At 54.4% G+C, this 12,259-nt stretch overlaps 1 protein-coding gene across 4 annotated transcripts in view; it reads left to right on the forward strand.

Moving 5' to 3' along the window:
• The window catches only part of RARA (retinoic acid receptor alpha), a 48,609-nt gene that overhangs the window by 20,221 nt on the left and 16,129 nt on the right, over positions 1–12,259 (forward strand). For all 4 annotated transcript variants that reach the window (XM_024234701.3, XM_024234700.3, XM_054546305.2 and 1 more), the window contains exon 2: positions 1,360–1,899. In XM_024234701.3, the coding sequence (XP_024090469.1) occupies positions 1,722–1,899 (178 nt within the window). In that variant the 5' untranslated portion in view covers positions 1,360–1,721. The remainder of the gene's footprint in view (positions 1–1,359; positions 1,900–12,259) is intronic.

The following is a 12,259-nucleotide window of genomic DNA, read 5'->3' on the forward strand; positions in this document are numbered from 1 at the left end:
TTAGTAGAGATGGGGTTTCACCATGTTGGTCAGGCTGGTCTCAAACTCTTGACCTCAGGTGATCCACCTGCCTCAGCCTCCCAAAGTGTTGGGATTATAGGTGTGAGCCACCGCACCCGGCTGTCTTTCGTATTTTTAGTAGAGACAGGATTTTGCCATGTTGGCCAGGCTGGTCTTGAACTCCTGACTTAGGTGATCTACCTGCCTCAGCCTCCCAAAGTGGTGGGATTACAGGCGTGAGCCACCGCCCCCAGCCTCATTGTGCTTTTGATTGGCCATGTTTCTTTTTGTCTGTCTCTTTTCTTTTGTCTTTCATATATGTATTTTTCATATATAAATACATGCATATGTATTTATGTATAACCTGTACCCAAAATGGATTTGAAACATCCTCTTGTCCTTGTATGGATATGTTCTTCGTGTTCTCTGTCTTTGCTCTTGTTGCTGCCTATCTGTCTCACTGTGTTATGGAATCTCTGGGTTCATCTCTGTCTCTGTCTCTACCCCATGGTATTATCTGTGCATATTCTCTGGTGCCAGCTGTTCAAACAGGGTGTGGATCTGTATTCACACTGGTGAAGGGGGCATCTGGCCTTTCATCTTCTGCCCACCTCCCACCCCACTTCATGTGTTTTGCTTTTGCAGACAGAAGTATGTGGGTGAACCTTGAGATCAATCTCTCCTTCATTGCCTGGGGGTAGGAGGCTTCCTGGGCAGTCCTTGCCCTCCTACACATCGCCTACCCCTGGACCATCCATGCTGTTAAGCATTGGAGGTGATACCTAGGAGTCCTTGGTTCCCATTTTCCTATTAGTGTGTATGTAAATGGGCCTCCTCCCAGGGCCTGTGGGACAAACCCGTCTGGGGTGCTGGGGCTTGGATCTGGGGGGGAAGTGGTGTAAGAGGGGCCCCCTGGCTTAGGAGTCATTTTTCTGAGAAGTGCCAATGCTTTAGGGAAGCGGCTTTTCCTCCCCCTCCCTCTTCCCCCCCAGCACACGTTCTCTGCATCTTGACCTCAGGTAACCCTCACTGGGGGAAGGAGGGCCAGCTGCCCGCTTCTGCTGCAGTGATCCCTTGAGGTGGCACTGTGGACCCTTTCCCCTCAGGATTGTGGGTGAGAGGCCCTCCAAGGCTCTGGGCTCTATCCCTGTCTCCCCAGCCTGGCTGTGCTATCTGCCACCCCCAGCGGTGTCTGGGCCCTGCTTCCAGGTCATCTCTGCCAGCCAGGCATGGTGCCAGCTGTCTGCTCAGCTGGGTGCCATGGGAGAATCTCCGGCAGCCCAGGTTGGGGAGCTCCATGGGGAATGCCTGTGTGCCTGTTCTTCAGTGCCCACTCACCTGTCTTTCTTTTTTCTGCAGCATCACAGGACATGGCCCCCTCAGCCACCTAGCTGGGGCCCATCTAGGAGTGGCATCCTTTTTGGTGCCCTGAAGGCCAGCTCTGGACCTTCCCAGGAAAAGTGCCAGCTCACAGAACTGCTTGACCAAAGGACCGGCTCTTGAGACATCCCCCAACCCGCCTGGCCCCCAGCTAGGGTGGGGGCTCCAGGAGACTGAGATTAGCCTGCCCTCTTTGGACAGCAGCTCCAGGACAGGGTGGGTGGGCTGACCACCCAAACCCCATCTGGGCCCAGGCCCCATGCCCCGAGGAGGGGTGGTCTGAAGCCCACCAGAGCCCCCTGCTAGACTGTCTGCCTCCCTTCTGACTGTGGCCGCTTGGCATGGCCAGCAACAGCAGCTCCTGCCCGACACCTGGGGGCGGGCACCTCAATGGGTACCCGGTGCCTCCCTACGCCTTCTTCTTCCCCCCTATGCTGGGTGGACTCTCCCCGCCAGGCGCTCTGACCACTCTCCAGCACCAGCTTCCAGTTAGTGGATATAGCACACCATCCCCAGCCAGTAAGTCTGGGTGTTGGGGGTGGGGTGGGAGGGGACTGTGGAGGGTGGCAGGCCTCAGAGCTTGGGCTCTGGGCACATCTGTTCTGCTGTGAGTGGAAGGCACGGTGAGCGGCAAGGTCTTCTCCAGTTGGGGTGACCATCATTTGAGGTCTTAAAAATGAAAGCCCTATGGCCTCTAGGCTGATCATGGTGGTTGTGTTTGAAGTTGGGGGTGGCAGAGGGGGAGATGAAACCATGCTGTTCGGGCCTGCAGTGACTCTCGCACCCCTCTTCTGTGCTCTGCTGTTGGGGCCTTATAAATAGCGCCAAGGACTGGACACACAGGCTGGAGGTGGGTAAACAAACCTCTTGACATTTGATGGAAATGGCAGCTCTACCTAGAGTGAGAGCAGCACACCACCTACGCCCCACCCCCACTCAGTGCCTCTGAGGGAAAGGGCTTGAAGGAGCAGACCGAGGAAGGCTGGCTGGAACCCCACCTCTCCCCCTGCCAGCTCCACCCCCGGCCATGCTAGGATGTGCTTCCCTTTGTGGGGAGGATGAGAGGGAGGGGCCCACGGTCTAGCTGGGTGGATAGGGTGAGTGTCCCAGGAGGGGACACTTGGCCTGGACTCTGGCCTCGGACGCATGCATGGTCTTGGCAGAGCCTGTGTTTTCTCTGCCTCCACCCTCTGCCATGGAGGTCACTCGTTGGCTGGGCAGGGGTCTCAGTACCCTTCGCCGGCTGGCCGAGCCAGGTAGTGGGAGGTGGCGGCAGCTCTGGCCAGCTGGCAGAGTCCAGGGCTGGGGCCTGCCAGGCCGCTTACAGTAACTCTGGCCCCCAGGGCCCAGCTGGGCGCCAGGCCAGGGCTGGGGGGAGGAGGGAGCTGGGGCCTGGCCTGGGACGGGAGGGGGTGGAAGCAGCAGAATGGGCCATCGGCTGCTGGCTGGCTGGCCAGTCAGCTGCTGACCTGGGAAACGTGTCCCCACCTCTCCTGGCCAGCAGGGACTGCACACCCTGCCCTGGGCACCCACCACCCCTCTCACGGCTGCTGGCAAGCTGCCTGGCACCACTGCCCTATGTGCCTGGCTGGGCTGGGTCAGTGCCCCCTTCTCAGTGTGGGGGCAGCGCTCTCTCCCCGGAGCCAGGGAGTCTCTTTGTCCCTGGGGCAGGCCCTGGCTGGGCGCCTCACTGCCCGCACTGGCTGGGTGCCCACCACCACCACTGCTTCCTAGATCGCCTCCTCTGGCTTAGCTGTGGCCCCCTCCCTCCCAGGCTCCACCAGCCACCAGGAGCAGGGACTTTATGTCTATGTTTCTTTATGTTCCCCACCCTTTATGCCCTGGGGCCAGGGGGCAGGCAGGTGCTGCCTCAGTTTCTCCTGCCACCCCTTATCAAACCTTCGTCTTCTGTTTCTGCTGTCTCTTCTCTCCACCTCATATAGGAGTGTGGGATGGATGGAGTCTGGGGACTCTGATTCTGGTCTGGTCCTATAGTCTGTGTTAGTGATGGGGAGAGGCCAGCCTCTGGGGTTTGAGGCTACTAGGGAATGCGTTGGTGTATCTTTGTAGAATATTCACTGCATTTAAAAGGACTGTGATTTATATTCTGGACTTGGATCACTGGAACTAGAAGAGTGTCTGCTTCCTGACAGGGTAGGGTTTTATTTTTATTTATTTATTTATTTTTTTGAGACAGAGTCTTGCTCTGTCACCGAGGCTGGAGTGCAGTGGTGTGATCTCGGCTCACTGCAACTTCCACCTTCCGGGATCAAGCAGCTCTCCCACTTCGGCCTCCCAAGTAGCTGGGACTACAGGCGTACGCCACCATGCCCAGCTACTTTTGGTATTTTTAGGAGAGACGGGGTTTCTCCATATTGGCCAGGGTGGTCTTGAACTCCTGACCTCATGATCCGCCCGCCTCGGCCTCCCAAAGTGCTAGGATTATAGGCATGAGCCAACGCGCCTGGCCATTTTTATGTTTTAAGACAGGATCTTCCTCTGCCGCCCAGGCTGGAGTGCAGTGGCACCATCTTGGCTTAATGCAGTCTCTGCCTCCCAGCGATTCTCAGGCCTCATCCCAAGTAGCTGTGATTACAGGTGCGTGTCACCATACCTAGCTAATTTTTTTTGATTTTTAGTAGAGATGGGGTTTTGCCATGTTGGCCAGGCCAGTCTTGGACTCCTGGCCTCAAGTCATCTGCCCGCCTCAGCCTCCCAAAGTGTTGGGATTACAGGCATGAGCCACTGTGCCTGGCTTGCTTTCTTTTTTTTTTTCTCATAGGGTCTCATTCTGTCTCCCAGGCTGGAGTGCAGTGGCATGATCATAGCTCACTGCAGGCTTGAACTCTTGGGCTCACGGCATCCTCCTGCCTCAGCCTCTTGAGTAGCTGGGACTACAGGTGCATGCCACCACACCAGGCTGATTTTTTGATTTTTTCATAGAGACAAGGTCTTACCATGTTGCCCAGGCTGGTCTCAAACTCCTGAGCTCAAGCAGTCCTCCTGTCTTGGCCTCCCAAAGTGCTGGAGATACGGGCATGTACCACTGCACCCAGCTCAGGGTAGGATTTTTGAGGGAGGAGGAGTTGGGGACCTGCGACCTGGTGCCTGTGGACAACTTGTCTTAACCCAGGTGACGGCAACAGAGTTCCCAGACACTCTGTCCATCTGGAGCCTGGGCTCATTGGAGGGTTGGAGGTGGGGGCTGGGGCCTGGCCCCATCCTTGTCCATCCTGGCCAGAGGGAGCAAATGCTTTGCCCTCCCCTCCCCTCAATGTTGCAAGCTTCTTCCTCTTTCTTAGAGGTGGGTGGGGAAGGCTTCCCATCCTGGTAACCTTCTCCCCAAATGTGGGTGGGGTGCCCACATTTCAGGCAAGTGTAGCCTTCTTCGGCTTTCTCCACCCAGGTTAGGCAATGCCCCTTCCTGCCCCCTCCCTCTGTGAGCCTTTTGGTTTCCCTGCCCCTCCCCTCTCCCTAGTAAACAACAACAACTTCTCTCCCTGCCCAGACCCTTAGCTTCTGAGCTTCTCGCTGACCTTCCTCTTCTCTGGGACAAGGTGTGGCCATGGGTCTGAGGGAGCCTGGCATCTCCCTCCTTCTGCAGAGCCAGGGCTGCCTGGTGGACAGAGCTCCTGAGCTCTGGGTAGGAAAGCGTGGCAGATAAAATTATCACATGCCTGTCCTCAGAGATGGAGGCAGTTTAGCCTTTCCTGCTCGCCTGGCCTTAGGGCTGGTGCTGAGGGTGAGGCAGTTCCCAGGAGAGGTGGCAATCCATGGTCCTCCATTCCTGCAGGAGCAGTGGTATGCCCCAGTCCGCCCACACCCTTTTTGTAGGAATTCTTGCTGATGAGGCTTCCTCCTCCCATTCCCCACCAAACAAAGGTGTTGGGTCCCTCCTCCCCCTCATCCCTTTCCCCAGGTGGGGAGGAGGCAGCACATTAGGTGGCCTGGGTGTGCCCTTCGGAGACTTAGTAGCCTGTGGGACCAGTAGAAATTCTCTCCAGGTCACTGTGGGGAGGGCTGTGTATTTGTCATGCTACAGCCAGCGTGGGAGCCCTAGAGATGGTCCAGCGATTCTCCCCACCCCCTAAACTGGCCCCTGGGGCTTGGTCTCTGAAGACTGGTGTTTACTGTGGAGGTTTGGGATTCTGTGTGCACTACGGGTCAGGGCTGTGTGTGTTTTGGGGGTGGGGTCACGGTTGGGTGTGTGTTGGGAAGGGGATTAATGACTTGTGTGTATTGGGTGAGAGGGTTAGAGAGCTGAGTGTGTTTTGGGAGAATTAAATCCAGAGCTGAGGAGGGAGAGTCAGCCTGTGTGTTGGTGTTGGGGCTGGGAGGGGGCGTGACTTAGGGCACAGAGTGTTTAAAGAGGAGTGGTCTTTGGTTTGGGTTCTTAACCTTTCTTGGCCGGAGGGGAGAACTGATCTGCCCTTTTTGTTCACCCTGGGAATTCCATGGGCAAAGGGGTCTGACTGGGGGCTGTGGAGTAGGCATTTAGTGCTGAGCTTAAAACTTGGACACTGGGCTGGGCGTGGTGACTCATGCCTGTAATCCTAGCACTTTGGGAGGCCAAGGCGGGCGGATGACCTGAGGTTAGGAGTTTGAGACCAGCCTGGCCAACATGGTGAAACCCCATCTCTACTAAAAATACAAAAATTAGCTGGGCGAGGTGGCTAGTGTCTGTAATCCCAGCTACTCGGGAGGCTGAGGCTAGATAATCGCTTGAACCCAGGAGGCAGAGGTTGCAGTAAACCGAGATCATGCCACTGCACTCCAGCCTGGGGGACAGAGCGAGCCTCTGTCTCCGAAAAAAAAGATAATAAAATAAAACTTAAGACACTGGCTGTGTGCAGTGGCGTGTGCCTGTAATCCCAGCACTTTCGGAGGCCGAGGTAGGGACTTGAGCCCAGGAATTTGAGACAAGCCTGGACAACATAGTGAGACCCTGCCTCTACCAAAGAGAAGAAATTAGCCAGGTGTGGTAGCGCGTGCCTGTAGTCTCAGCTACTCGGGAGGCTGAGGTGGGAGGATCGCAGGAGCCTGAGAGGTTGAGGCTGCAGTGAGTTATGATCATACCACTACACTCCAGCCTGGTGGGTGACAGAGCAAGACCCTGTCTCAAAAACAACAACAACTTGGACATTTATGTCACGTACGACTTGCTGATAACCTCTCTGAGCATGTTTCTTTGTTGTTGTTGTTGTTTGTTTGTTTTGAGATGGAGTCCTGCTCTGTTGCCCAGGCTGGAGTACAGTGGCGCAATCTCTCAGCTCACTGAAACCCTCCGCCTCCCAGGTTCAAGCGATCCTCTTGCCACAGCCTCCTGAGTAGCTGGGATTACAGGCGCCCGCCACTACGCTGGACTAATTTTTTTGTATTTTTAGTAGAGACGGGGTTTCACCATATTGGCCAGGCTGGTCTCAAACTCCTGACCTCAGGTGATCCGCCTGCCTTGGCCTCCCAAAGTGCTGGGATTACAGGCATCAGCCATCGTGCCTGGCCTTTTTTTTTTTTTTTTTGAGACAGGGCCTCAAAATGTGGCCTATTTGCCTAAGCTGGTCCCAAATTCCTGAGCTCAAGGGATCTGCCTTCCTTGACCTCCCAAAGTGCTGGGACTACAGGCGTGAGCCACCGTGCCTGGCCTGAGCGTGTTTCTTCATCTGTAAAACAGGAATATTACCAGAACCTACCTCAGAGGGCTGTGAATTAGGCAAGATCATCGACTAATACCCCTAGCTCTGTGCCTTGCATGTGACCTGGTGCCATGGGACCCAGGCCCTTTGTTTATTTTTGTTGTTGTTGTTGTTTAATTTTTTTTTTTTTTTTGAGACGGAGTCTCACTCTGTTGCCCAGGGTGGAGTGCAGTGGCACGATCTCGGCTCACTGCAAGCTCCGCCTCCGGTTTCATGCCATTCTCCTGCCTCAGCCTCCCAAGTAGCTGCAACTACAGGAGCCCGCCACCATGCCCGGCTAATTTTTTGTATTTTTAGTAGAGATGGGGTTTCACCATGTTAACCAGGATGGTCCCGATCTCCTGACCTCCCAATCCGCCTGCCTTGGCCTCCAAAGTGCTGGGATTACAGGCGTGAGCCACCGCGCCTGGCTTGTTGTTGTTGTTTCTTTGTTTTGTTTTTGAGATGGAGTCTCATTCTGTCACCTGGGCTGGAGTGCAGTGGCTCGATCTCGGTTCACTGCAACCTTTGCCTCCCAGGTTCAAGCGATTCTCCTGCCTCAGCCTCCCAAGTAGCTGGGACTACAGGTGTGTGCCACTACGCCCAGCTAATTTTTGTATTTTTAGTAGAGGCGGGGTTTCACCATGTTGGTTGGCCAGGATGGTCTCAATCTCTTGACCTTGTGATCCGCCTGCCTCGGCCTCCTAAAGTGCTGGGATTACAGGCATCAGCCACTGTGCCTGGCCGGGACCCAGACCCTTTGTAGGTGGGAGCTGGAGAGAATGGGATGCTAACATCTATAGAGCACCTACTGTGTGTCAGGGGCTTTGTCTGTGTTTTACAAATTTTAATCCCTGCAATCCTGGAAGAGGGACATTATCCCCACTTACACAGAGGACACAGTGCTGGGGGAGGTTAAAGTACTGCAGAATCATGACTGTAGGATTGTAAAGCTGGGCTGTTTTCCACCATCTAGATAGGCAGCTTTGAGAGGGGATTGTGGGGCACACTCTTGGGTGTGGGAAGTGTGGGGGGTGGGGCTTAGTGCTGACTGAAACCCCCTTCCCCACTGTGGAGGCCCTTTCTCTGCCTTAGAACCTACCTTTCCCCGGTAGGGGGCGTAGGGAAGGCCCAAGCCATACCCCCTCCTCTCTGTTTTGGATCCTGAAGGCTGGAGAGAAAGAAAGATAAGGGGCCTGGGCCAGATCTCCATCCTGTCCTGGAAGCTGTGGATACAATCTGTTCACACCATCCCCACCCCCAAATCTGCCCGCTGTAGCCCACGGGAGTTTGCAGAACTCAGCGGGCACCCTCCCTCTGATCTCCAGACACTGAAGGAACAGAGTGTAAAAGCCACAGTTCTTATTCTTAATTTGTTTCAATTTGTGGATGGAGGCAAAGAAGTTGCAAGCCATCAACAGAGGAGCCGGGGATGGGAGCCCCAAAAGGGTGGTTGCATGTTTGCTTCGTGTGCCTAGAGACTGGGGAATGCCTGAGGGTCTGGGTGAGCCCCAGCAGAAGGCAGAAAGGAGGAGGTTGTGTCCTTCCCTTCTTCCTATCCTCTGCCACTTCCTCCCTGTTGCAGTCTGTGCATACTGCCTCCTTCCCTGCTTCCCACTCTTTCCCTGGACAATAGGAGGGACAGCCCAGGTGGAGGGACAGCCCAGGCGGAGGGAGTGCTGCCTAGCAATGCCTTTTTTGGAGTCCAAAATGTAAAGTCAGACAAAAGAACATGACATGGAGTTTTTAATGAAAATGGGGTCCCTCACCTTTTATCTCCCAGCAAGGATAATGCACAGGTTCCCTCTGGACAAGATGCCAGCATGGACGTGGGGAGGGGACTCAGGGAAGGACGCCCGTCTTCCTTTTAGGTAGGTCAGGGCCGAGGTATTGTGTCTACTCCATGCCAAGGGATGTGTTGCTTATGGGGCTGTACCAGTGCAGGCCTGCCTGCCCTTTGAGAGAGTAGTGTCTGTGGGAAGAGGAAGTGGTTTCCATCTCTAAGTCATTTTGGGGCAGTGCCTTCTTCCTCCTCCTCCTCTGTGGAGTTGGGGCACAGCCAGGGATTGGGCCTCCCCCAGGGTTGATTGGAGGCCACTCAACCTTTGGCTGTCAGAAATAGAGGTGCTCCCCTCCCCATTTTGACTTCTGGGTTGCTGGAAACCTCAACCAGCCCACAGACCAAGGGCCTTCCATGGGCAGGAGTCTTAAAGGACAGTTCTTCCTGTGTGGCCTTGGGCAGGTCACACTCTCTCCAAATCTGTTTCCTCCTCCTTAAAGCAAGACTTCTGGCTGGGCACGGCGGCTCACACCTATAATCCCAGCTACTCGGGAGGCTGAGGCAAGAGAATCACTTGAACCCAGAGGCGGAGGTTGTAGTGAGCCGAGATCGCGCCATTGCACTCCAGCCCGGGTAACAGAGCAAGATTTGGACTCAAAAAAAAAAGGGTGGGCACGGTGGCTCATGCCTATAATCCCAGCACTTTGGGAGGCCGAGGTGGGAGGATTGCTTGACCTCAGGAGTTCGAGACCAGCCTTGGCAACATAGCGAAACCCCATCTCTACAGAATATACAAAAATTAGCTGGGCATGCTGGTGCACACCTGTAATCCCAGCTACTTGGGAGGCTGAAGCATGAGAATTGCTTGAATCCGGGAGGTGGAGGCTGCAGTGGGCTGAGATCACACCACTGCACTCTAGCCTGGATGATAGAACGAGACTCTGTCTCAAATAAATAAATAAAAATAAAAAAATAAAGCAAAACTTCTAATCTGTCCTTGGCTGGGCGAGTTGCTGTTAGGCCATGGTCGCCCGCTTCCTGCTGAGGTCCTTGGTGAGTTTCACATACCCAGCAAGGCTGTGATAGTGAGCGGCAGGGTAGCGCTGGGCACTGTCTTGGGGGATGGCGCCACTCTGTACTGGGAGCCAGTGTCCACCTGGCACTGGGCCTCATGATTTCCTGTTTGTTGTCCCCTCCAGATGGGGTTGGGGACAGGAGGGGGCCCTGCCTGGCACAAGTGGGGGCCAGTTCGGCCCACACCTGCTGAGGGCTTACTAAACGCAAAGCCCTGAGAAGGAGCTGAGGGCGGCATAAGGCTGAGCAGGATGGGGCCCCAGGCCTGCAGACAGCTGCCACTGGAGGCCCCCCAGCCCCAGCTGCGGGCCAGAGCCTTCCTTGTTTCCCACTTCTCCCACTGCCCCAGGACACTGTGTTCTGCTCTGACCTGCCCCATGACCTTGCTGTTGCCCAGAACGGGCCTCTTGCCCTAGCTTCTCCTCTCCAGCTCCGGAAATCCTATCTATCCTTCAAGGAACATCTTGAATGCCGCCTCTTCCCAGAAATCTTCACAGATGTTCCCCCTTCCTTGCCACACTCTGCCTCCCTACTTAGAATGCCTGTGGGTCCTTATTTATTTTTTAACAACACTCATCTCGCTACCATGAAGTTGCTTCTCCCCTGTTCCTGCCGTGAGCTGTAACCATTTGGGACATCTTTTCCTGACCACAAGGTCTTTGATGGCAGGGACAGAGTCTCAGGTCCCTTAGCGCCTTGCAGCTGTGAGCACAGAGCCTTGCTCCATCATTTGAAAGATCCCGAGGGCATGGAAGCACTCTGTCCTCTTCCCCATTAGTCTCATCCACTGTCAAGATTTGCATACCTGCCCCCAGACCCCAGCATTCCATCTGCAGCCCTGACTGCACTTCAGGGCCCCACATCCACCTGTCCAGCAGCCCAATGGACTTCTCTGCTTTGCAGTCTCAGGAACTTCACTGATGCATAAGTCACACACAAGTCTCTTTGCTACCTCTTTTCCCATACCCCTTACCCCCCCACCCCCCGTTATTTGTACCTTTAAAATATCTATTGAATCCACCTTCCTCTGTCCATCAGCACTTCCAGTTTCCTAGGCCAAGCCACCCTTGTCTGCTGCCTGGACTGCTCAGTAGCTTTTACCTGGTCTCTCTTGCCCTCCTATAATCCATTCTTCACACAACTGCTGGAAAAATCTTTTCACACTTTCCTTTGCTTGGAACCTTTCTATGGCTTTTCCTTGCATTTAGGATAAAATCCAAAAGCCTTATTGAGGCCTATAAGCCCCCCTGGTCTGGCCTGAGCCCACCTCTCCAGCCTGGTCTTGTGTACCTTTTCCTTTTGAATTTTGTGCTCCATCATTCTAGCCTTCTGCCAGTTCCTTCAATGAACTCACCAACTTCTGTAACCCCAGGGCCTTTGCACAGACTCGCCCTTTAACTGGAACTACACTCCTTTCTACTCTTTGCCTGATTAACTTATAAACTTTCTCTTATGGTAGGTCTGTTTTATTTGAGTTCTTCCCTAATTTAGTTAAACCTAAATTAGGTACCTATGTTAATTCTTCAGAGCATAATACCATTTATCTCAGTTTGCAATCGTGTGTGTGTATAGTGATTATTTGCTTAATGGCTGTTGCTCCCTAAGGTCTACAAGGGCAGGTTCCCCAGGGCGTCCACATAGAAGGTGCTCAGAAAAATACCTTGAATCGGCCTAGCTTGGTAAGAACATGGGCTTTGGTAGCAGGAAGTTCAAATGCCTGCTCTACTCTTTATTATTAGCAATGTGATCTTGGACAACCCACATAGCCTTGCTGAGACCTGTTTTATTTGTAAAACATCTCTTGGAGTTGCTGTGAGGATAAAATGACAACATATATAAAGAGCCAGGCTTCTTCTAGACGAATATCCTTGGGTAGCATGTATATTTCCATGCTTCCTTTTAGAGAGTGGGGGTAATAGGATACCCCCTCCTCCAGGGGTATCCCCTTTCTAGGGACCTACCCAAGCTAGGCCTTTCTTCCAGTGAAACGTGCATCCCGAGGGCCTCTAGGATGAAGTAGTCAACTGGAAGGCACCAGCTCCTCCTCTTATCTCTCCAGAGCTGGACAGTGCACCAGGGGCCGATACTGGTTCCCCAGCTGGGAGACACCTTGGGCGGGGCTTTGCTCGCCGGAAGCACGCAGAGCGTGGGGAGGAGAGCCCCCTCTGCCTGTGTTTGTGCCAACGGCACCCGCGCTGCCGCGTCGGGTTCTGGCGGCCGGAGTCACACGTGATGTCACAGACAATGACACAAGCCGGTGTCTCATTCCGACACAGCGTCCGAGCTGCACAATGTCACACCCGGGTGCCAAACACTTGGCCCCGCGCGCCCCGGCCCTACGCCTCCTGCCGCC

Source organism: Pongo abelii, chromosome 19 (assembly GCF_028885655.2).
Source record: "Pongo abelii isolate AG06213 chromosome 19, NHGRI_mPonAbe1-v2.0_pri, whole genome shotgun sequence".
Taxonomy (NCBI): Eukaryota; Metazoa; Chordata; class Mammalia; order Primates; family Hominidae; genus Pongo; species Pongo abelii.